Source organism: Baudoinia panamericana (genome assembly GCF_000338955.1).
Source record: "Baudoinia panamericana UAMH 10762 unplaced genomic scaffold BAUCOscaffold_6, whole genome shotgun sequence".
NCBI lineage: Eukaryota > Fungi > Ascomycota > Dothideomycetes > Mycosphaerellales > Teratosphaeriaceae > Baudoinia > Baudoinia panamericana.
Genome location: NW_006911262.1, coordinates 1,251,766 through 1,274,022, shown reverse-complemented (window position 1 = coordinate 1,274,022; position 22,257 = coordinate 1,251,766). Strand labels below are relative to the sequence as shown.

Genomic DNA, 22,257 nt, shown 5'->3' with positions numbered 1-22,257 from the left:
AGCGTTAGCAGAGGCGGGAAACCACACCACCAACACCGCTCGCTATGTCTGTCCATCGGAGCATTGCCCCCCGGCCTCATGGACGCCCAGCCCTCTATGCTCTTCCCTACAAGCGCCATCCTTTCGCCCTTCAAGCCTCCTCGACATCAGCTGGTGCCTGACCCTCAGCATCCGCCGGTGCATCCTTCATCTCCGCGTCCGGCTTCTCAGGCTCAGCGGCCCTCTTCGCCGCATCTTCTGCCTTCTTAGCTTCATCGGCAGCCTTCTTCGCTGCATCCTCCGCTGCACGCTTGGCCGCTGCGGCCTCCTCCGCGGCTTTCCGCCTCGCGTCGTCTTCCTCTTGACGCTTGTCGTTGAAGCGCTGGATGATGGGACCTGCGGCGGCGCGAAGCTCGTCCATCTTCGCAACGTACTGTGCCTTTGTCGCGTCTTCGCCTTCGTCGTACAGCCAGTCCTGCGTAGGCAGTTAGTCACCTGTCATCGACAGCAAAGTGGTAATGGAAAGTATGACTTACCTCAAGTTGCTCACACTTGTCCTTCACTTTCTGCTTCTCATCCTCGTTAGCAAAGTCAGAGTAACCGTTGCTCGAGTACGGCTCGTCGATCTTGTTCCGCATTGCGTAGATCTCCGACTCGAGCTCGTTCTTCTTGTCTTCCGTATCAGCAACAAGCTTGTCTTCGCTGACCATCTGCCCTTCCTGCTCCGAGTACTTGTCCTTCATCTCTGGCGTGAGGGAAGAAGTGCCAGCGGAGAGCGGTAGGTCGCCTTTTCGGACTTGCTTCTTGACCTTGCGGGTCTTCTGTGAGGGCGCCTTGGCTTCGCCGTTGGCCTTGTCGTCGGTCTCCATTGCCTGTTTCGCCGTCAGCAATGGGTCGGTTTTGACACGTTTGACCGCGCGCCCGCCAGTCCGCGAATGCAAGAGCTCGCCTGCGGTAGCATATAGCTTGCTGTCCTCCTCCTCACTCGCGACCAAGGCAGAACGTACGACGGGAATGGAACTCACATCAGCATCCTTCTTCTCATCCGCCTTGCCGTCGACTGCAGGCTCCTCAACTTCCTGCTCCTCGACATAGTAGCCTTGCTCAACGTTGAGCACGCCATGCAGGTTCAAACGCGCCTTAAGCTTGCAGATCATGAAGTCGTCCTTGCTGTCTGCCTTTACACCTTTCACGCTGAACCTACCGATCCAAGGGTTCATCTTGCCTGGTAGCAAATCAGGCTTGGCGTACTTCGCTTCCAGATCGAACGGCTGCTTGCGGTAGAATGTAAGAATCTTGGTTGAGGGCATCGCGTTCCCTTTGTTGAATACCGTGAGGCTGGTGTCCTCGTCCGGAATGTCTGGCGACTTCTCCCAGGCGAACTCGATGGGGTAGTTGACAATGTCTTGAACGCTGAAGTCGCGTACGCGGAAGACGGGCGAAAGAATGGCACAGCTGAATGCGCATCCTCTTGCAATAGCCTCATCAGCGTTGAGTGTAAAGTTGAGCTGCTTGCCGCCGAAGAAGTTGGTGATGGCCTGCTTGAGCGCAGGCACACGCGTGCAACCGCCGACAAGTTCAATAAAGTCGATGTCATCAACCTTCAATTTCGCCTCCGCCAGTGCTTGCTCGATGGGCGCCGTTGCACGTTCGAGAAGCGGACGTACAAGCTCTTCCATCTCGTCGCGCTTGAGCATGCCTTTAACGTCCACGTCGTTCATGCAGGACTCGATGTTGATTGGCGCGCTAGCGTTCGCCGAAAGGACCTTCTTCATCTTCTCCACCGCAGCCGCGACACGAACTTTGGCCTTGGCGTTCTCGTAGACGTCGATCTTGAACTTCTCCTTGAACTCTTGCCGGAAGTGGTCCATGATCGCCTTGTCGAAGTTCCGACCGCCAAAGTGTCGGTCGTAGGCGGTCGAGACGACTTTCAGTTCACCTTTCCGGAACTCGCAGATGGAACATGTGTAGTTGCTATGGCCAATATCGATGAAAGCCGTCCGCCGTGGCTTCTCCTCTGGACCCGGTAGATCCAGCTTGGTGATACCATACCCAAGCGCAGTAGCCGTGGTCTCATTAATAAGTCGTAACACTTTGATACCAGCGATGTCTGCTGCATCCAGGAGCGCTCTTCTCTGTGCGTCGGTGTACCACGCCGGCACGCTGATCACCATATCGTTCACCGGGAGCTTCAACTCTGCGGATGCTGTTTGCTTGGCCTTGGTCAAGAACATGGCGCATAGTTGCGACGCCGTGAAGCGCTCCTTCTTGCCCAAGTAGTTGACTTCGGCGCCGACCTGACCATTAATGTCCACTAGAGGTGCTGAAACGTAGTCCTTCTCGATATCGACGTCGGGATCGTGTATTGATCGGCCAGCCAGTCTTGTGAGGGAGCCGACTGTGTTCTTCATATTTGACACTTCCTGCGTCTTTGCTGCCTCGCCTAGATATCTGCTCTTGGGGCCAAAGCTCACCAATGCAGGCGTAGCACGGTTAGAGACTTCATTGGCAATGACATCGACACCCTTGTTGCGGGCAACGGCCTGTGAAGAAGTTAGTTCGTTGCGCTCTTTGTCACGCTCAACATGTACGTACGATGACAGCATTCTGCGTGCCGAAGTCCAAGCCAACGACCGACATCTTGCCGCTGAAGTGCTGGAGAGTGCTTCAGAAGCTTTGGTTGGTTTGGCTGCTCGAAAATTGATCAGGGCTTTGCTGTTGCTGGTGTGCTGGTTGAACGTGCCAGAGGTCTATATGGCTCTGGTTGTGCCGCGCCTAGAAAGATCGGGCGTGTGTGGAAAAACGTGGCTGCAGTGAAGGGCGGGTTACGTGCAGTTTCGTGACTGAAGCGTCGCGAACTTTCTGGCATACGTCCGAGCGAAAATCGGCGGCTCGTCCCGTGTTTGCCGTAGAGTAACCAAGAAGCTTGTGCAGCCAAGATGCACGAAGAACTTCAACTTCAAGGTATGCTTGTCCTCCATATATGCTACGGCATCACTTGACCTATCTACTTTGTTGCATGATCTAGACTTTACTGTTTGGGATAAGCGATGGTTACATCCTCCCTACTGACAGCGGCCGGCAACGTTGGGGCGAAGAGGGCCAAGAACCGCCGTCTTACAGAAACCAATCTTCCATACCGGCATCCGCGGACACCTCGACCCTACGTGCGCTGCTACAACATGCTCAATCTCCAGATGCCAGGCTTTGGTACGTAGCCAAATGCGTAGGTGCACGTAGGTCGCTCAGACAAGAGGTTGCCCACAGCCCTTACCGACGTTACCCAGTACTTCCTGTACAATTGCGCCATCGCTTCGTGGCGTATCTCGCCGGACCATCTATTTAAGACTTCCTTTGCAGTCAAATGAGAGGCTGCAGGTGCATGATCGTCTTGCCCTGTGTGGCTGCGTGACGTCGACGTTGGTGGGGTCCAAGCAAACAAGGCATGCACATGAACATGAAACGCTTCGAATGCGGAGACTGTACGTACATAAATATAGTCCTCGTCCTCCGACCTTCCGTAACTCCTTGCCAACTCTCCATCTCCATCCAAACCGTCACGCCACAGCGCAACAAGGATGGACAACCAAGAGCAGGGCGACTTTGACCAATCTGCGGCCCAGGATGCCGGCTACGCGGCAGGCCGTGTCGGTAGGGCTTGATATCATACAGATCTCGAGTCACGGCGGATGCTTACTGCTATGATAGAGGGGGACTACAACGACGCTCGGCAAGATGTTCGTCAAGATGAGCAGAGGGTTGAGAACAGTACGATTGAGCTGTCTTACTATGCTGCAAACACCATGCTCACTCGACTTCATAGTTCCGGAAGACGTAGGCCGTGATGCGCGTGAAGGCTTCGACAATACCGTCCAAGGCGTCGAGAACGTACCGTCCGACATTGGCGGTGCGGTTACAGGCGCAGCCGACTGGGTTGTAAGTCGAATCTTCGTGAAAACGTCTCACGAGGTGATATCCGCTGACTCGCTGTTGATAGGGAGAAAAGATAGGCGGTGTCGAGGGCGATGTGAACCGCGCCGAAGGCGACGTGAACAACTTCGATAACAATGTCGATCAATCCTACGACCAGGGTGAGCAACAAGGGCGCCAGCAGGGAGGCTGGTAGGTTACGCAATGTGCTTGCAGAAAGCGCAATTATGGTAGTCGGTCAGATGCTGGCACCTGACAATGCGATTGCTCGCGGACAAGCTCTCAGAGTATGGTGGCTCAATATCTAGTGCAACAGAATACAGGAGTTTAGTCACTAACACTCTCTCTGGACCACGTCCCTCTTGCCCGTATCCGCTTGCCGTAGATGTAGAACAAGTAAGGTATTGGCACCAACAATATGGCGATGAAACCGAAGATGCTCATACCCCACCCAATGCCCAGGTTGTGAAGCATTGGCGTGATGAACAGTGGGAATGCACCGGCGAAGACGCTTCGGAGGAAGGTGTTGGCCGCAACTGCTGATGCCGCATACCGTTGAAACGTATCAATGAGATAGTTCAATGCGGCTTGGAAAATCGTGAAAAACCCTAAACCCAGCAATGCAGCGCCGATGCACGGTGCTATCCAAGGTATGCTAGGTGAAGAGGTCCAGGCGAAGATGAAAAGGCCGGCAACGAAGATGAACGAGCCTCCCATCATGGGCGGCAACCGTGCCTCGGGTACTGGTCGGCAATTGTTCGCCTTCCAGCGCTTGATGTAGAACTTCTGGTTCAGTAAATTGGCCGCTGCGCCGATGATCACGCCTAGCAGGACTGCCAGGAACGGCAGAGAGCCGACAAGCTTGTTCCAGCCACGCTCCTCTTCGAACTCGATTGGGAAGGCCGCTAGACTTGCGTAGAGTATGCCATACACGAAGCTTGCGTACAGCGCGACCAGCAGACATATAGGCGTCATCAGCAGCTGGAACGGTCGAATGAGATACTTGTGTGAGAGCTCGGAGATTGAGACGTCCCACTCTTCGTGCTTGGCGTGTAGTGCCCAGTTTCCGGTGGAGTGGCGGAGCCGCTGGGCCTTGACGACGAGAAGCTGGGCCGGGTACGATTCGTCGAGTATTAGTACGTCGAGCCCCAGCACAAACGCCATCAGTATGCCAGTGATGTACTGTGTCCAGCGCCAACGAAGGTACGAGTCGCAGATTGCGCCACCCACAATCGGTCCCAGCGTAGGTCCGCCGACCACGGCCATTGCGTACCCTACGATGGCAGCGCCCCGTTGCTCGGCGCTCCAGATGTCACCAAGAACGCCTCCGGTGTTGGTGACAGGAGCGGAGCCGAACAAGCCTTGGAAAAACCTGCAGAGCATGATGGTTTGGACGTCTTTTGCTGCGCCACCGGAGAATGCAAAAATCATTGCAATGAAGTATGGTATCAGCACTGCAGGCTTGCGACCGTAGACCTCAGAAAGCGGTGCCTAGGATACGCATGTCAGCACTACGCACCAAACTGACGATGTTGAACTCACTCACCCAAAGCAATGGTCCTAGACCAAAGCCAAACAACAAAAGCGCGATGCCAAGGGTACTGACTTCGTTCCCCACATGGAACGTCTGCGACACCTCCTGGACAGCCGGAGAGTATACACTGGAAGAAAAGGTTGCACCCATCGTAGTCAGGCCGTACAGTACCGTGGTGATCGCCTTCTTCCGGAAAGGCCAGTTCATAGGCCGGTAAGGATCGTCTGGGCCGTCAAAGTCAACAATGACATCCTGCCTCGTCTTCTCATACGCCAGTGGATGCGAGAACCCTTGTGTGGGTACTCGCGAGCGGATCTTTGATAACGCGATTGAGGCTGTCGTCTGCGACCGCTCTAGCCGGCGCGATGTGGTCCGTGATATGGACTGACTGTTCGCACGACGAATGCTTGGGGGCCCTTCCATGTGCCGGTGTGAGAATGTGCTTGAGGTGTCGTCATCGTGGTCTTCGTGATCATCATCATAACCACGGTGGTTGCCATGCTCGGCCTTCTCAAGATCAAGATCGGAAGCTTCTCCGGACGGAGGCGATTGTTCAAGGCGGCTCATGTTTCGAAACGCGCGCTTCGCTTGTTAACCGGAATCTGATGTTCTGAATTCGCGCCAACGGCTGGTTGCCTGCGAGGGTTTCCATGATGGCAACCACGATAGTATATATCGAATCTGTTATCTCGCAGGAATGACGTTCGTGTTGGTTCTGCTGCCGTCCATGCCGAGCGCTCCGCTGTCGGCTGTCCTTCCCGGACAGCCCTAGGCGAGAACGGCCACCATAAGCCAGTCGCAGAAGACTCCAGTCGGACCCGACATTGAATGCACAAGGCGACACAAGAAATACCTCCTAACTCCGTTCGAGAGTTGACTTAATTGTGTTCGTGCGAAAGAGCCAGGAAGTTTGCAGAGCCGGAATCGTCGGCATTCGAATTGAGATTCGGGCCGTCTCCGCCATCCCGCTGCATTCACGATCCGCGCTCACGACGTATATTGTCATACCGGAGCGTAAGCTACGCAGGAACATGATGTAGTGCCGCAACACCTTCTTCGGAACATCATCATCCACTCCAAGTGAAACTAGATAGCCACCTCGGCTTCCCGGACGCAGCCCGAGTGCCACTTGTTCGAACGATGCGGTAAGGTAGTAGAAGAGCAGCGTCAGCGAACATGGCGGTGATCGCAAGGCGCGCAGCCTTCGCCGAAGAAGCGGCGGAGGTGGAGGTGCTACATGCGACTCTGGAGAAAATGAAATCGGTCAGAAAGAAGATTGAGGGTTCTATGACAAGGCTCAACGAGTCTGGGCGGACGGTGCAAGAAGCGATAGGGCCGATGTATGGTAATACCCAGCGACTCCAGACGCAGACAGCCAACATCGACCGGATCATGGAGGCCATAGAGAAGATCAAAGAGCCGCTGAACATGCGGGACCGCGAGGAGCGAATACTGCGCGCAAGACCGGATAGGGTGGGCTTGCAGGAGTACATAGCCAGCATTGATCGGACGAATCAAGCATTGAGGCGCTTGAAGACCACGAACATGCGCACGAATCAGCAAGCCATTGGTGAGTTGAATGGCTTACTGCAAGTTGGCATCCAGCATCTGGAGGACTTCTTCCGCGACATTCTGCGCCAGGACTCGCAGCCAATCGAGCCTCTAAAGCAGATCACGACGGGCGGTCCGTACCCCAAGATTAGCTCGAAACGATCTGATCAGCTTCGAACGATCAATCAACACATTGCGACTTACACAGCGCAACACCCTCAACCCGGAGAGCTGTCGGCTTCGGCGAAAGTATACGCTCATGAGCGTGGGCAGTACATAATGCTGTCGCTGCAGAATCTTGCAACGGCGTGCAAGTCCACTGCTCGCAAGCTCGACCCGAATGCGGTCTACAAGCGAGGCAGCAACGGTATCGGATCGTATGCACACGGCCTGCTGGGCATGTACACTGCGGAATACGACAACATCTGCCACGTCTTCAGCAGAGAGCAGTGGCCGGTGATATTGCTGGCCACGTGCCAGAACTCGCTGGTAGCTTTTGCCTCGACTATGCGCGACCTCGATGCGCACGTTCGGGAGAACTTGTTCACCGACTGCTTCCTTGCGTATGAGATTGTTGAGGTTATCTCGCACATCTCGCTCCAGTTAGAAGAGAGGACCGGCGAGCTCAAGCAGCCCATATCTGACGCACTGAAGCCTGTGCGGGAGACTGCCAAAGGGTCCTTAGCAACGTTACTGAACGACGTGCGAACTCGCGTACAGCAGACGCAATCATTACCCGTTGATGGCGGTCCCATACCGCTTACTACCGACGTCATGACCAGGTTACAGCTCATGACCTCGTACCTTGCACCACTGAGCAGTATTATGCGCAGCTTAGGCGATGGCGGATGGTCGACACCGAATGCCGGTACATCAGGCTCCTCGATACCCACCCTGAAGTCCTTCGACGTCGGAGCAGACGGCAAACAGCTCTTCGCCCACTACGCTTCAGACACCATCGAGACCCTCCTCTCCAACCTAGAGTCCCGCGCCCGCGTTGCTATCCGCAACAAAGGGCTGCAGGGCGTCTTCATCGCGAACAACGTCTGCATCGTCGAGCGCATGATCCGCTCTTCCGACCTCGAACCCCTCATCTCCGCCACCATGCAGCCCAAACTTGACGCATGGCGCAAAAAGGCCACCCAAGCCTACACCGACGCGTGGCGCGAGTGCGCCACGCATCTCATCGATCAACAGTTCACGTCTAAAGCGGTTCGCCCGCCCTCCACCGGCGCAGCCGTCGACAGCGCCGCCATCCTCAAGAATCTCAACAGCAAGGACAAAGAAGCCATCAAGGACAAGTTCAAGAACTTCAACGCCATGTTCGACGAGCTGGCCGTTAAGCACAAGTCGTACAAGATGGAGGCGGATGTGCGCAGGGCGTTGGCGAGGGATGTGCAGAATTACATCCAACCGCTTTATGACAGATTCTACGGCCGGTACCATGAGGTGGACAAGGGGAAGGGGAAGTATGTCAAGTATGACAAGCAGAGTATGGGTGCTGCCCTTTCCGCGCTGGCATAGGATGTTAGGCGTAGGAGCACGGGGGCGCTGGATCAGCTGCGATACGCTTTTTGTGTGGTAAAGAAGACGGAGATGAGGAGCAGTGTTGAGGGGTGGAGAATGGATGGTAGTGAAGATCGATGGCAAGCTGAGGGTAACAGAGGGCGGGTTGATGAAGTTTGATGTTGACGCGTTCCAAGCGAGGTGTTTGGCGTGCTCCTCCGATGTGCAATACATCTCTTGGACCAAGTCTAATAAAGCATGGGTCGGTGGCCTAGGGAAGGCTTGTTAGACGGCTCGCAGTGTCGTACAGCAGCTTGTCAGTAGCTACCCACTGGTCCACGCGGACATTGCAGTAGCACAAGTGATAGCGTCCCACAAATAGCTACGTGCATGAACATCTCCAAAAGCAATGGCACGCGCACCGAGATAGAGCATACTCTTGTCCGAACCACCGTGAGCCATGGTTGGAGATGACGGTAGCCGAGAAGCGATTAGAGTCTGACTCGGCACATTGGACGAGCGGACGTTGATCTAAGGCTTTTGGTTCGTGCGGAGGTGGATGAGGCTAGTACGCGGGAGGCCCTTGCACAGCTTGCACACCCCGGTTTAGGGTACAGACAGGGAAAGTCCCCTTTCCAACATTGCGACTGCCACTTGCTTTCCTCCTGCGAGCTGTCCTACGGTATTCTCTCCGATCCTCAGTATCCAGCGCCCACGGACCGCAGTCTTTGATACACACTTCACGCCCAGCCTCTCCGCTATTTTGCGGGTGGAACCATTGTTAGCAAAGTTTGCCAGGCCACTCCGAGTTGTAGAAGCGACGCGGCATAGACCCGCATAATTTCCCGGTACGTCGATGCGAGAAGCGCATGCGCTCAATGGCCGCACTTGCGCCGCTTGTGCCATCGCGAATGCTTCACTGAGCCTGACTGACATGGGCGCTCTTGCTTCAGGGCCTTCATAGAAGGTACAGCACGTCGATCCGCAAAACACCCTTCAGGCCGCACTCGCCATGGGTAAGCCCTCCTCCTCCTCCTCCCGGTCCCCTCGCAGTACCACGCCTTATCTATTCGCGCGCCGCCGCGAGCCCGCTCGCTTGGTGAAGAACAGCAAGACCATCACGTGGCTCTGCAGGCAGCCGACTGGCAACAGCCATGTCTACAATGGTCATGCCGCCCACGCCCGCCAGCAGCGTGTCCATCAGCACCGTCGACACCGGCGTCACTGTCACTGCCAACCTCGGCCGGGTTGTCAAAGCAGGCTCTCGAGATTTGGGCGTCAGACATGTCAGACTCACTTCATCAGTCACTGACGCCAAGCCTTCTTTCACAGCTACCGCCAACGGGTCTATGCTGACCTCGGCACCACCGAACCGTGCCTCACCCGTCCCCAACCAAGCGAACCTTCCCAATGGCAAGCCTGCGGCGCCGTTGGTGCAGACTAGTAACATGATGCCAAACGGAGGCAGCCAGCCAATCCCGCAGACCGTGACCTCGAAGGACCCCAAAGCGGCAGCACAGGCAGCGACGGATATGAAGAATATTGTGCGTAGGAAGCTAACCGGTTACGTCGGCTTTGCCAACCTGCCGAATCAATGGCACCGAAAAAGTGTGCGGAAAGGCTTCAACTTCAACGTTATGGTTGTTGGTCAGTATGCCCGCGCTTCAATTAGCCAATACTACCATATTGATACTATGCCATTGCAGGTGAATCCGGCCTCGGCAAGTCGACGTTGGTGAACACTCTCTTCAACACCTCGCTATACCCACCAAAGGAGCGCAAGCAGCCGTCACTCGATTTCGCTCCCAAGACCGTGAGCATACAAAGCATCGCCGCCGACATCGAAGAGAATGGCGTCCGCTTACGCCTGACTGTTGTCGACACGCCTGGCTTCGGCGATTTTGTGAACAATGACGACTCGTGGCGACCAATCGTGGACAACATCGAGCAGCGCTTCGATGCCTACCTTGACGCCGAGAACAAGGTCAACCGCATGAATATTGTCGACAACCGGGTACACGCGTGTGTTTACTTCATTCAGCCCACCGGCCACTCGTTGAAGCCTCTTGATGTGGAAGTCATGCGCAGACTGCACACCAAAGTCAATCTTATTCCAGTCATTGCTAAGGCGGACACGCTTACTGATGACGAGATTGCTGCCTTCAAGCAACGTGTAAGCTATTCACAGCCCTTCATTACAACGCAGACAATGGTGAGCCTCAAGCCAACGCTAACCTCCGCAGATCCTTACCGATATCCAATACCACAACATCCACATCTTCGAAGCACCCCGATACGAACTGGACGACGAAGAGACGATCGCCGAAAACAACGAGATCCTCTCAAAGGTCCCTTTCGCCGTCGTCGGCGCCAACACCGAAGTACCGACGCCGGAAGGCCGCAAAGTCCGCGGACGTCGTTACCCTTGGGGCGTCATCGAGGTTGACAACGAAGAGCACTGCGACTTCGTCAAACTCCGCCAGATGCTCATCCGCACGCACATGGAAGAGCTGAAGGAGCACACGAACAACTTCCTGTACGAGAACTACCGCTCGGACAAGCTCGCGCAGATGGGCGTCGCGCAGGATCCCAGCGTCTTCAAGGAGGTCAACCCGGCGGTCAAGCAGGAGGAGGAGCGGTCTCTGCACGAGCAGAAGTTGGCGAAGATGGAGCTGGAGATGAAGATGGTGTTCCAACAGAAGGTGCAGGAGAAGGAGAGCAAGTTGAAGCAGTCGGAGGAGGAGCTTTACGCGCGGCACAGGGAGATGAAGGAGCAGCTGGATAAGCAGCGCGTTGAGTTGGAGGAGAAGAAGTCGAGGATCGAGAGTGGACGGCCAGTGGATGAGAAGAGTAGGAAGAAGGGCGGGTTCTCGCTTAGGGGCTAATGCCTGCAGCACCTCACTTCTAATGACTTTTGATCGGGATGCGCGGTCAGAAATACAGGATGGCGCGAATGTGGTGGGTGATCTGAAGTGGTTGAGAGAGCGGGCAAGCAGCACACCGCGGCATGCAGTCCGCCATCTCAGTCCGCCGGCACAGCGTACATCGACACGGCAAGGAAATGGGAGTATGGTGGCAATCAGAGTGGGTATACTAATGTGGCCAGATGTAATCACAACAAGGAAGATGCCGCCTTCTGTGAAGGTGCTTCTTCTGCTGCAAACCTGTGTTCCTAGATCGAGTGGGGAAGGAATGGTTGAAAGTTGTGATACCACCAGCGCTTGCTACTATCTTGTTATTATGGCGCGATGTTACATGGTTTAGCTGCTTGCCGTTCCTTCCATCCGTTTCCTTTCCTTTTCCGCAAATGCTTATTTGTTGCGGATCCTGATCCATCTTGCATTGCTCGAATCGAATTTGGAGCAGGGCAATGAACTCCTCTACAGCGACGTGATGTGCGTAAGGTACGCCGCGGATTGAACCTTACCACGAATGCGGTGCGGCGCCCGATAGACTGGCACACTAACAGCGACGTTGCGCCAAAACAGCGATGCAGACACCTCAAAGAGAACAATCTCAGACACAGAGAATGTCACTGAACAACCTTATTCGTGACTCGCGTTCGTCACGTTGTCTATCTTGTCTCAGAGCGATGGCACCGCCAGGTGATTGTCGGTCCCGTGAATGGCGCTTGGCGCTCGCTTGTTACCTCCCAAGCGGTTCCAGCTCTCGCAGCGTGGGGACAGTCCCCGAACTCTCGGAGCAGCGGACTCGAAGCACGGGATTTTCCATCAAACTTTGCTGCATCCACACGTCCCTGCTCAGCGCGCCACGATGCAATGCCCTAATAACAAATGGTGGTAATCTCACGAAAAGCACTGAGACATGTGTCCGGAAACGGTGCGGTTCCAACGAACGAGCGCAAACGATGCAACAGTGAAGATTCGCGCGCCCTACCTCACACGGCATACGTCAGCCTCTTGCGCAGTTGGCGTCCGGCTCTTTGCCTGGGCCTGCATGGGTCTGCGGCCGGGGCTGTGGACTATCCCAGTATCCTCCCTCCGCTCCGCTCCGTCCTCACGCGGTACCGGTAAGGTTTCTTCTACATCCCTTAGAGTCTTGGGATCTTCTTGTCTTTGATACGTGATTTGATTTCCTTTCTACTATCTTACGCCACGTCCTCCCATATAGTCCAATCGCGGTACGCGTACCCCAAACACCAGGTTGTAGGGCAGACGGTCATTGGGAAGAGGAAGATGCCAGCGCATATTGCCCGCCCAAGAGCTGAAGTATCTACGCCGCAAGAGTACCCTTGAAGTACTTGCTGCAACCTTGAGACGACAACAATGGTAGCGCTGGTGATAGAGTCATGGATATGGTACGGTGTTGTTGTGGCAGTCGCGGCCTCGAGAATGTAAGGCATACGGAACCTCAACGGAAACGGACGCGACATTGACAAGCCTTTACAGTGTCGCGCGTCGCATGCTCCTCGGTTCGTTCAAGCGCTTCCAGGTCGACGACTACCTGATGCTCGCGGCGCTCTGCTTCTACACCACGCTGATAGCGACAATCAACATCGTCCGATATGTGAATTCCAACCTCCTCCCGCCCGGCTTCGACGTCAACAGTCTGAGTCCGCAAGATATCGAGGGGCGAGTCTACGGCTCCAAGCTCATCTTGGTGGTGGAACAATGCCAATGCTGTACCGTCTGGCTCGCGAAAGCCTGCCTACTCACCCTCTACCTCCGCCTGACCACTCTAAGAAGCGAAAACATCATCCTACGCATCCTGTGCGGCTACGTCGCCTTCGGCTTCATCTTCATGGAGGTGTTCTACTTCGGAGTCTGGTGTCAGCCTTTCCACAACTATTGGGCTGTTCCGACACCAAACGTTCAATGTGATGCCGCAACCAACCATCTCATCACCAACGCTTTCTTCAATCTGACCTCCGATTGCTGTATGCTCGCCATTGGCCTCCCTATGTTCTTGCGCCTGAATCTACAATGGAAGAAGAAGGTCCCAGTCATTGGCCTTTTCAGTCTCGGCATCTTCGTCATTCTGGCGGCGGTACTGAATAAGGTGTACTCGTTCAGCGAGCCGTTTGGAGCAATGTGGACGTACTGGTACGTGCGAGAGAGCTCAACGGCGCTTCTGGTGGCCAACCTGCCGTTCGTCTGGACCTTGTGGCGGACAATGGCAGGCTTGCAGACGGTCAAGGGCGGGTCAGGGCAGGGTACTGTGGAGTTGACGCAGACCATGAGTCGCGGAGAGAAGATGGCGGGGAGTTTGGCGGGCGGCTCAGTATGGCGACGGCAGGGTTCGGAGGGAACATTTACGAGTCAAGATGAGGAGCTCGCAAGGGGACAACGTTCATCCACTCCTGGCGACCTCACCTTGGATGAGATGCTCATGGAGGGCAAGTACGCAAGGGCGATCGACGGAGACGAAGAAGTCTCGCCGTACACGCATCCGAGCCTTTACTACGCTCGAGGTGCCCGCCTGGACAGCCTGCCACCGAAAGCACTCGTGAGCCCGAAGCGTAATGGTGGTGAGCAAGAGGTGGTGCGACGAGACTCCGGCTCACCTGAGCGTAGCAGGGGCAGCGCGTCGTTCTCCTCGGCCTCCCAGAATCCACTGGGCACTGCGAGGTCGATTGGATCTTTTGTCTGAGCGTTCAAGCGTGTGTTGATCTGTGTATAGCTACGGCTTCGATATGTCATGATGATGATTGTACAATTAGCGGTGGCGTTTCTGGCTCCACGTAATGAGGATCAGGCATCCTATGATGTTGATCGGCAAGATTACGATACAGATATATCGATCGGCACTCTGGCGATGCGCATCTGACGGATACCGGACGCATATGTACATCTGAATATAAGTACCACCTGGCAGAAAGCGGAACGATAGCTTGCCGACCAGAATTACACAGGTCTTGATGTTGCTACTCTTGCCTCAGCCAGTTTGCGCGACCAAAAGTATGACACCGTAAACCTGAGCTGAAAAATTAGTAAATTCATGCGTAATCTGCTCCGTTTTCGAAAAGCTGATCTTGGAGCCATCGCACCAAGATGTGATTATATCTGCTTCAACAGCTTGAAAGCTTGAGCAATGGTCTGCTCAAGCTCTGTTGAGGCAAACTCCAGCGTGGCGTCGCTGTGACCCAAACATGCCTCGTCTTCTGTAGCCCACAAGAAACGCTGGTGCTCCTTCGGATCTAAACTCACCTCGAAGCCGCCTTCGTCGGTCCTATGGGCTTCGACAAGAAAGTTGAACTTGATCACCGCTTTGCCACTACTAGAGGTGAATATATGAGGACTGCCGACTAGGCTGAGGATCCTCTTCGCTTTCAAGCCAGTCTCCTCCCACAGCTCTCTTGCGGCCGAGTGAAGAATCGTGTGATCATCTTCGTCGCAGCCACCACCAGGTACCTCCCACTGGTTCGGCATGCTGTCACTCGCCGCACGCTGTACGAGCAAGATGCGAGGACTTGAAGGATTAATTGTGTCGAACACGATGGCACTGACAGCTATGTACTTGTAGCGGGGATCTGGGTGATCTCGCAGGTACGCTTGCGGTGACGTTCCGAAAGATGTGAGATTTGGATGAGCGACGAAGTCCAGCGCTTGATAAGCAGCTTCCGCGTCTTCGTGCATTCTTGTTAGGGAGGTTGCGAAGCTTTTTCGGGTTTGCGAACGGAAGTTTGGTTCACGGAGGTCCCAGTCTGAAGCAGTAGCTATTGGAGGGACATCTTTCATGAGCGCTGTTGGGCCATGGTGAGTTAATGGAAGAGGCAGGCTGGGCAGTACTACTTTCGTTTCCAAGCGCTGTTATCTCCTCACGGCCTTGCTGTTTTCGTGCGTGCTTGGTCAAGATATGACAGCGCAAGCGAGAAATGTAGGATGATTGGCTCGTGCAAGCCTTCCCACTTCGACACTGACATACTGTATATTCGCTGACTACGTGCTATCCTTTATCTAGGTCAAGATGGTAAGGTTTGCAATGGCGCAGACGTTGACCACATCAGACGTTCAATGGCAATGCTCACACAGAGTCAAGGTCTGGCGGCGACCAGAGGATGGGTCTGACTACTGATCTAGTGTTTCATAACCTAGCTACGCTGGGAATTATACCTCCAATCCGTTCCCTCTCAACCATGCGCAGCCTTCACCGCCGCTGACCTCTCATCGCGCACCTTCGTTACCGCCTCCCTCCTCTGGATCCTCTCGTTCTACCTCCACGCTTCCGAAAACTCGCTCTCCCACTCCTTCGGAAACCCCTCGCCCATCACATGCGGCGGGTAGAGAACCAACCAATGCCACGGCATGAACATGAGATCCGCATACGAGATCTTCTCACCACACAAATACGGCTGGCCGATCTTCTTCAAGTGCCGGTCAATCACGCCTATCGTCCGCTTGACCTCGCCTCCATATTGGTCTAAGGCGGACGTAAGGTCCTTCTCGGAGTGGTAGAGCACGAACCAGGCGCGTTGGCCCCTGTACGGTCCTTGGCCGGAGACCTGAAACTAAGCCCAGCATTTCTGCTCCCACCTTTCAGCGCCGGAGGTGTAGAAAAGGCTGTTAGTGGTATCGTAGGTTTCAATGAGATAGTCGATGATTGCACCGGATTCCCACAACTTGTACCCGGTATTTGGGTCTTCGATGGCTGGCACGCGGCCATTGGGATTGATCGACTCGAACGGCTCCTTTTTTAAATCGCCGAAGTCCATGATCTCCATGTCGTACGGGATGTCCAGCTCCCGCAGGATCACAGCGACCTTCCATGGGTTTGGGCCCTGTCGAAGGTGTTAGATGCGCTTTGCGGGCACTGCCTAACGAGGTGACTTACGCCTGCATGGCCGTAGAGTTTGATGGGCTTCTCGGCCTTGACGCCGCCGCCGATTACTTTCTGGAGAAGGGATGTCATTGTCTTTGCTATAACCGTGCTGATATGAGAGGGCTATTGTGTGAAAGGAGTGGACGTAACACAACTGGAGAGAAGGGAAAGTCGTTTTCTCGATCTAATACATCACCGCTAGGCGCGACGAGGAGCTACTACCGTGCTATAGCCACCTGGCCACCTAGGTGGCTCCGTTGTTAATGGCTATGTGTGCAATGCTAGAAGGTCCCACCCCACGTCGTCATCGCTGCAGGGCTAAAGATCGGTGACTAAGGTATAGGCGCGACTGTTGGCCGAATATTGTTGCTGTGTGCATGCAAACGCCATTTGGAAAACGGCAGAGATCGAGGGAGCTGGCAGGCAGGCGTACGATGATTATGGAGGATATTGAGAGGTCCATATGCGGAATGTACATGCAGCCAGCCGCTAGACTCAACGACGCTCAACCAGTCACATTTTCCGTATCTTCGGCGTACAAGCTGCGGGCGTTCTGAGAAGCGCGGCAAGGCAGCGTAGAGGTTGACTGCAATGTCTGTTATGCTCGGAATGGTACAACACTTCACAAAGGCTTTGACACTTGATGTTACTCGCACACTTCCCACCTCACAAGTAGTGCCTGTCGAACCGAACCCACATAGGTTTCACTACACATGGCTTTCACAGCAGCCGCTCTCATCTCTTTCCGCTCTTCTTCTTGGCCGCCACAACCTTGAAACTCCCATTGCTCTCCCCGCCCACACCAGCGCCAACCCCACCACTTTCCTGCCTTCCCGGGCCCTTCTTCGCCACCTCACTCCACCCTCCTGCACCACTTCCATTCATACTCCCACCATGCGGACTCGCGCTCTTCGGCGGCAGGTCCATCATCCCCTTGTCAGCTAACTTCTTCCGTCTCAAGAACTCCTCAGCGAAGTGTCTCGAGTCGATGGTATTGGAGGCCCCATGCACGGCTTCGGTGATCATATCTTTGTCCGTGCCGAGCTCGGCGAGGGTGGCGACGAAGTCCTCAGCTATAAGCACTAGGTCAGCTTTGCGGATGGAGAAACAACGTGTGTGGGGAGATACGCACCCGATATGCCCTTGTTCAGATCCGGCCGCAGCTCACCCACCGCCCACTTTCTGAACTCCTCTTGCGCAGTTACCACCGCACTCGCGCTCGCGCTGTTCAGCGTGGAGGAGCGACTCGGCGCCTTCCTAACCTGCGCTGTTACGCCCTGACTCACACTGCGGGTCGCAGTCGCAGGAGCAGCAGGCGTCTTAGGCTTACCGCCCGCTCCAACCGTCTGCCACGCCCCAGTAGTACCACCCACGTTCACGTTCAATGGCGGAGCTGCAGTAACTTTGCCAGCAAGGTTAGCGTAGCTCTTCCCGCCTGCAGGACTCGGGATGCCGCTCATTGCCTGCGCGCTTGCGACTGCGGCAGCAAGTTTTCGCTTTCGGGCCTCCTCTTCCTTCTGGATCTGCGCCATCGTTTTCGTCGAAGTGCTGGAAGGCTTCTGGGCCGCTTTTGCCCACGCCGCAGGCGTACCAGCAGCCGCAGTGGACCCAGGCGTAGCCGGCGACCCGGCACTGGCACCCCAACTTGCGCCCACCGGTAAGCCAGGCTGAGGCACAGCAGCGGCAGCAAGCGCCTGAGCCTCTAGCTCCTTCTCAAAGGCCGCGCGTCGAGCGGCTGCTGCTATGGCTTCTACTTCAGCGGCCTTCTTCGCCTCAGCCTCTTGAATCTCACGCAGGGAAGGACCCCTAGTTGCTTCCGCGCTCGCCCAAGGCGCCATCGCAGCGCTCGGCGTCTCCACCGATGGCGTCTGCGAGAGGTCGCGGGACTCCGTTTGCAGCTGGTCCGCGACGCTCGTTCTACCGGTGCGCTGCGCAGCTGGTGCAGGCAGAGGTGACTGCGATGGAGCAGGTGGGAAGGGCTGAGGGAGACCAGATTGTGGAGGGACGGGCGACTGCTGCGCAGAGACGGCCGCCTCGACTTGCTCGGTCAAAGACATTGGCTCCTGAGGCAGTCGTAGTTGTTGTTGGTAGTCCACTGTGTGCCCACCGGCTGGTTGTATAAGCGAGGCCTGCTGCTCAGCCGTAGGCGCCGGCCTGGTGATGGCAGCTTGGAACCGAGTATCTAGAGCAGTCGGACTCTGCAACTGTTGGAATTGCTGCAGACGATCGTTTGGCAAAGCCAGCTCGTCCGGCCGCTGCTGCATTGTAGCCTCATGCTGCGCTTGTTCTTGCTGCAATCTCGCCCGATCTTGGAGCATCTGCTGCACTTGCTGTGTATGCTGATCTAAGCCAGATTGCTGACTCGGGTGCTGCTGTTGCGTCGTCGCAAAAGGTTCACCAATTGCACTAAATTGGTTGCCCGCGGGACGGTTTCCAATACTCAACCGGTCCATAGTACCCGGAATCTGTTCCTCGCGGATATGACCAAGCGAGTCGACACCGGCACCCACCGCACTCAATCCGCTGGCTTGAGGGGACCGAAAGGAGTTGTCGAAGAAGCCCGGTACGTGCTGTCCGCCACCAGCAGGTCCTTGTATCGGACTTGGCTGAAAGGTATTCGGACTCGTCATCGAGCTGAAACTCGGCTGCGAGTGTAAGCTCTGCGCGCTGCTGTGATGATGCAGCTGTCCGGTCGGGCCCAGACTTTGGTGAGCGGCGGTAGCGCTGGATGGCACCTGCATGCGCTGCGTCATCTGCGCCTGAGCGAGGTACTCCTTCTGTCGTGCCATTAGGTACTGCTCCTCCTGCTTCCTACGCTCCAGCGCGTTTTGCTGATCCGCGGTTAAGGTGGTGCCGAAGCTGGGAAAGCTAGACGCGAACGGAGGCTGTGCGCCGCCGGCAGAGGTAGGGTTGCTGGTACCCGCCCACGACGTCGGTCCATTGTTAGAAGCTGGACCGTGTGGGATGCCAATCTGCGGGACAAGGAAGGGTTCGCGCGAATTACCGATGCGGCGGATGAGCTGCGCGAGAGGTTCGTAATCGGTGTCTTCGTACTTCTTCACGAGAAGCTCGGGAGAAAAGAAGCCAGCTTTGTACCAATCGTGCATTTCCAGGCCTGACCAAGGGCCTTGCGTCTGGCCTTGCGGGTCACGGTAGATCCAGCGCATCCTGTCCGGCATCACCATGGTCCGCTGTTGCTGCGGTGGAGGCTGGTTCGAAGCAGCGCTGGCAGGAGGTGGACCAATTTGCTCGATCTGCTGCTCGAGCTGTGGTGGAATAGTGGGAGGATCCTGGCTTTGATGCAACTGCTGGCCTGGTACACCAAGCTGCACTTGTAATGCGTCCACGTGCTGTTCGGGTTGAATGTGGTTAGCGGGACCGCCTTGAAGAGCGGCAAGCCCACCGTACGATCCGGGGTTTCCAGATTGTTCAGTGCTCAAGTCTTGTCCATCCGCCCGCTGTTCACTCTGTCGCATCTGTTCCTGCATCGCAGATGGAAACATACTCGCCATCTTGCTACCACTGCCTGCGCCACCGAAACCACCACCGCTCCTGGAACTCAGTAGACTCGATCCGCCTAGGCCCGCCAATCCCGGCGATTGCAATTCACCAGGAGCTGTGGCAAATATACCGCCACCAAATGCACTCGACAGTCCAGCCGCCTGCCTGCTGGGTGTGCCGAAACCAGCCTGATTCGAAGGCCATGCGCCGGAGCCAGGTAACGCTCCAAACTGACCCAGGCCTCCGAGACCCGCAAAGCCACGGCCAGCTGCACCACTCGTGGAGTCGCTCCGATCACTAGCCGGGGCCTGTGCGCCCGGTGCGCGCCCGAGAGCATGCATAGACCCCAGACCACCCAAGCCTCCTAGCTGCGAAGACGCGTCCTGACCAAATGCGCCAAGGCCAGGCAGTGAGGCATTAGCGTCATCAGTCTCATCCATCTCCGGATCCTCGAGCAGCTGGTCGACGGCATGCTGCTCGGGCGAGCGGTATGGGTTAGTGTCGGTTGGGCTCATAGGCTCGTTAGGATGACCTCCGGCCCCCATCCGCTGCGCTGAAGGAGTCTGGTGGAAAGCGTCTCTCCCTTGGTAAAAGCCCTGCCCAAACCCATGGGAGGTATCGGCAGTCATGCCAAAGGCACCAAACCCGGAATCTTCCATCGTGTTGGATCTCCTTGGGCTACCGAGGCCGGTCAAGCCTTGCCGTAGTTGAGGAGGTATATTGAGCTCTATTCCAGCAGGTAGCGCTGCGCTTCCAGAAGACAGCTCTTCTTCAGACTCAGGAAGAATAAGGCCAGCCTCCATCTGCGGTCTCCAAGACTCATTCTCATTCACTCGCGAGAGGCTTGAGACGCTACCTTTGCGCTGCACGGTGGGTGAAGGCATGTCTTCACTGCCGTCCTTGCTTAGCAGATTCTTAAAGCGGCTTTCCAGCCTACCGCTGCCGATACTAGCACGCTTGTCTCCAGATGCGGTTTGCTGTCCACCGAGCCCGAAGTTACCGAAAGAACCCATCGGTGGCAAACCAGCACTCTGTGGGCTTGTGGCCCAATGCTGCGAAGCACCGCCAAGACCTGCGCTCAGCGGTCCTGTGGTTGTGCGCTTGAGCGAGCCGAATGGTGCGAGGGACGACTTGTCATCGCCATCTCGGCCAGCGTCTTCGGTTTTGCCGGAATCCCGCAAATCAGTCCTTCTACGCTGGAGAGACGGAGGAGGTGATGGCGCACGTTGATCGTCCCGGTTAGCGGGAGGAGAGCTGAGCGGGTTGGACGGGAACTGAAAAGAGTCGCTGGTATCCCGATGACGGCCGAAACCCCGCGCTGCAGAGGGAGAAGGCTGTCCCAGGCCGCCGGGAGTGGCCGAGGTTCCAGAGACAGAAAATTTACGGCCCGGCAAGCCATTTGTTTGCTGGTTGTCCCTTGCGGGGGCGCTGGACGTCTTTAGCGGCGTATTAACGGAGGTCGTGAAGAGCTAGAACGCCTATTAGCAATGTCCCTACACGATCGTTTCGCGCAAACCCGCCTCTCGCTCATCATCATCCATGTCAATCAGCCCAAGAGGCTCCACCATGCCGTCTCTCTCCCAACATACGTCGGGACCGTGTTGTGCCTCCCTGCTATGATCGTTCCTGGCCCAGTTTGTCGTTGACGCTCCATTCGCCATGTCCGGCTGCCACCCAAGCGCATACAAGCTTGGCAGGCCATCCGAAAGTCCACCATCTGTGCTTTGCTGCGATTTGAACACCTCCAAGAGCTGATCCTTCGAATAGCGCATATCACTGAGTGTGCCGTTTCGGTGGGGGGGGACATAGCGGGGTGCGGGCTGGGAAGGCGCGGTGCCATCTGACTGCGCATTTGCCATTGCACTTGCACTGTTGGTTGGCACCGCGCCAGACGTTCTGCGAAATGTTTGCGTGGCGCCATTCGTTCGACGGCCCCTAATCGAGCCGTCAGCCTTACTCTGTCCCGACGCGCCTGACGCCCCCTCCTCATACAGCGTCTACGAGCTGAAACACGGGTTATACGTACCATTCCGCAGTGCTGTCACGTGAAGATGGTGCATTGTGGTTGTTGCCAGCGGCAGCAGAAGCGAAAGTCGAGGGTGCCATTGTATGCGCTTGCCCGGGAGAGCTGGGTAGGTACAGTAAAGATTGGTATGGACACTGGTGGCAAGTCTAGACCCTTGCCTTGGATTTGAGCGGTTGTAGCGTTTGACGTGAATGGTTACGATGAGGAACAGGGTGGCGTGCTAATAACAAGCTGAAGGAGATCAGGTCGAATTTGTGCGGGCATGCGACCTTGTACCCGGCAAGGGCAAGGCGAAGTCAAAAGGTGCAGCGGAAAGGGTCTAGCGGCCTTCTTCCGAGGTCCGTTCCTGCATGAGCAGCTCTCCTCCGATCATCATCAGCCATCACCATCACACCCATATCCACAGCAACCAACGACATCTCGCCTTGTTCTACGCCACTGGGCTCTTGAG

The 22,257-nt window shown here is 55.9% G+C and overlaps 9 protein-coding genes across 9 annotated transcripts; 4 read left to right on the top strand and 5 right to left on the bottom strand.

Moving 5' to 3' along the window:
* Positions 1 to 130: 130 nt before the first annotated feature.
* On the bottom strand, positions 131 to 2,619 carry BAUCODRAFT_70405 (uncharacterized protein; the record flags this gene model as incomplete). Its single annotated transcript, XM_007678123.1, has 4 exons — positions 131 to 454; positions 516 to 800; positions 990 to 2,522; positions 2,575 to 2,619. 4 exons carry the CDS (start codon positions 2,617 to 2,619, stop codon positions 131 to 133), a joined length of 2,187 nt encoding a protein of 728 aa, XP_007676313.1.
* Positions 2,620 to 2,947: 328 nt separating this feature from the next.
* Positions 2,948 to 3,335, top strand: BAUCODRAFT_34155 (uncharacterized protein). Its single transcript, XM_007677978.1, has 2 exons — positions 2,948 to 3,215; positions 3,267 to 3,335. The coding sequence occupies exon 1, from the start codon at positions 3,030 to 3,032 to the stop codon at positions 3,195 to 3,197; it is 168 nt and encodes a 55-aa protein (XP_007676168.1). The 5' UTR covers positions 2,948 to 3,029; the 3' UTR covers positions 3,198 to 3,215; positions 3,267 to 3,335.
* A 641-nt stretch (positions 3,336 to 3,976) lies between these two features.
* Positions 3,977 to 6,324, bottom strand: BAUCODRAFT_34154 (uncharacterized protein). Its single transcript, XM_007677977.1, has 2 exons — positions 5,456 to 6,324; positions 3,977 to 5,400 (listed from the first exon to the last, which is right to left on the bottom strand). Exons 1-2 carry the CDS (start codon positions 6,008 to 6,010, stop codon positions 4,237 to 4,239), a joined length of 1,719 nt encoding a protein of 572 aa, XP_007676167.1. The 5' UTR covers positions 6,011 to 6,324; the 3' UTR covers positions 3,977 to 4,236.
* Positions 6,245 to 8,930, top strand: BAUCODRAFT_34153 (uncharacterized protein). Its single transcript, XM_007677976.1, has one exon. The coding sequence runs from the start codon at positions 6,620 to 6,622 to the stop codon at positions 8,516 to 8,518; it is 1,899 nt and encodes a 632-aa protein (XP_007676166.1). The 5' UTR covers positions 6,245 to 6,619; the 3' UTR covers positions 8,519 to 8,930.
* A 213-nt stretch (positions 8,931 to 9,143) lies between these two features.
* Positions 9,144 to 11,775, top strand: BAUCODRAFT_34152 (uncharacterized protein). Its single transcript, XM_007677975.1, has 5 exons — positions 9,144 to 9,348; positions 9,454 to 9,516; positions 9,833 to 10,147; positions 10,207 to 10,673; positions 10,744 to 11,775. Exons 2-5 carry the CDS (start codon positions 9,513 to 9,515, stop codon positions 11,383 to 11,385), a joined length of 1,428 nt encoding a protein of 475 aa, XP_007676165.1. The 5' UTR covers positions 9,144 to 9,348; positions 9,454 to 9,512; the 3' UTR covers positions 11,386 to 11,775.
* Positions 11,776 to 12,529: 754 nt separating this feature from the next.
* On the top strand, positions 12,530 to 14,375 carry BAUCODRAFT_108650 (uncharacterized protein). The gene is made up of 2 exons (XM_007678481.1): positions 12,530 to 12,854; positions 12,910 to 14,375. The coding sequence occupies exons 1-2, from the start codon at positions 12,787 to 12,789 to the stop codon at positions 14,108 to 14,110; spliced, it is 1,269 nt and encodes a 422-aa protein (XP_007676671.1). The 5' UTR covers positions 12,530 to 12,786; the 3' UTR covers positions 14,111 to 14,375.
* Positions 14,376 to 14,601: 226 nt separating this feature from the next.
* On the bottom strand, positions 14,602 to 15,039 carry BAUCODRAFT_49270 (uncharacterized protein; the record flags this gene model as incomplete). The annotated part of the gene is made up of 1 exon (XM_007678028.1): positions 14,602 to 15,039. A coding segment is annotated over one exon (438 nt), but the record flags the coding sequence as incomplete, so codon positions are not given.
* A 632-nt stretch (positions 15,040 to 15,671) lies between these two features.
* BAUCODRAFT_148317 (uncharacterized protein) lies at positions 15,672 to 16,369 on the bottom strand (the record flags this gene model as incomplete). The annotated part of the gene is made up of 3 exons (XM_007678480.1): positions 15,672 to 15,939; positions 15,994 to 16,238; positions 16,292 to 16,369. 3 exons carry the CDS (start codon positions 16,367 to 16,369, stop codon positions 15,672 to 15,674), a joined length of 591 nt encoding a protein of 196 aa, XP_007676670.1.
* Positions 16,370 to 16,810: 441 nt separating this feature from the next.
* Positions 16,811 to 22,082, bottom strand: BAUCODRAFT_34149 (uncharacterized protein). The gene is made up of 4 exons (XM_007677974.1): positions 21,807 to 22,082; positions 21,301 to 21,715; positions 17,412 to 21,249; positions 16,811 to 17,352 (listed from the first exon to the last, which is right to left on the bottom strand). Exons 1-4 carry the CDS (start codon positions 21,884 to 21,886, stop codon positions 17,015 to 17,017), a joined length of 4,671 nt encoding a protein of 1,556 aa, XP_007676164.1. The 5' UTR covers positions 21,887 to 22,082; the 3' UTR covers positions 16,811 to 17,014.
* Positions 22,083 to 22,257: the final 175 nt, after the last annotated feature.

Bases quoted from the DNA above. Each gene is read 5' to 3' on its own strand.
- BAUCODRAFT_34155 (XM_007677978.1), top strand. From the start codon at position 3,030: ATGGTTACATCCTCCCTACTGACAGCGGCCGGCAACGTTGGGGCGAAG.
- BAUCODRAFT_34154 (XM_007677977.1), bottom strand. From the start codon at position 6,010: ATGAGCCGCCTTGAACAATCGCCTCCGTCCGGAGAAGCTTCCGATCTT. The intron at 5,401-5,455 runs GTGAGTGAGTTC...TGCGTATCCTAG, and splicing joins GTCTAGGACCATTGCTTTGG to GCACCGCTTTCTGAGGTCTA.
- BAUCODRAFT_34153 (XM_007677976.1), top strand. From the start codon at position 6,620: ATGGCGGTGATCGCAAGGCGCGCAGCCTTCGCCGAAGAAGCGGCGGAG.
- BAUCODRAFT_34152 (XM_007677975.1), top strand. The intron at 10,148-10,206 runs GTCAGTATGCCC...ATGCCATTGCAG, and splicing joins CTTCAACGTTATGGTTGTTG to GTGAATCCGGCCTCGGCAAG. The intron at 10,674-10,743 runs GTAAGCTATTCA...TAACCTCCGCAG, and splicing joins TTGCTGCCTTCAAGCAACGT to ATCCTTACCGATATCCAATA.
- BAUCODRAFT_108650 (XM_007678481.1), top strand. From the start codon at position 12,787: ATGGTAGCGCTGGTGATAGAGTCATGGATATGGTACGGTGTTGTTGTG. The intron at 12,855-12,909 runs GTAAGGCATACG...AAGCCTTTACAG, and splicing joins GCAGTCGCGGCCTCGAGAAT to TGTCGCGCGTCGCATGCTCC.
- BAUCODRAFT_34149 (XM_007677974.1), bottom strand. From the start codon at position 21,886: ATGGCACCCTCGACTTTCGCTTCTGCTGCCGCTGGCAACAACCACAAT. The intron at 21,250-21,300 runs GCGGGTTTGCGC...TAGGCGTTCTAG, and splicing joins TGGATGATGATGAGCGAGAG to CTCTTCACGACCTCCGTTAA. The intron at 17,353-17,411 runs GTGCGTATCTCC...TAGTGCTTATAG, and splicing joins TCTGAACAAGGGCATATCGG to CTGAGGACTTCGTCGCCACC.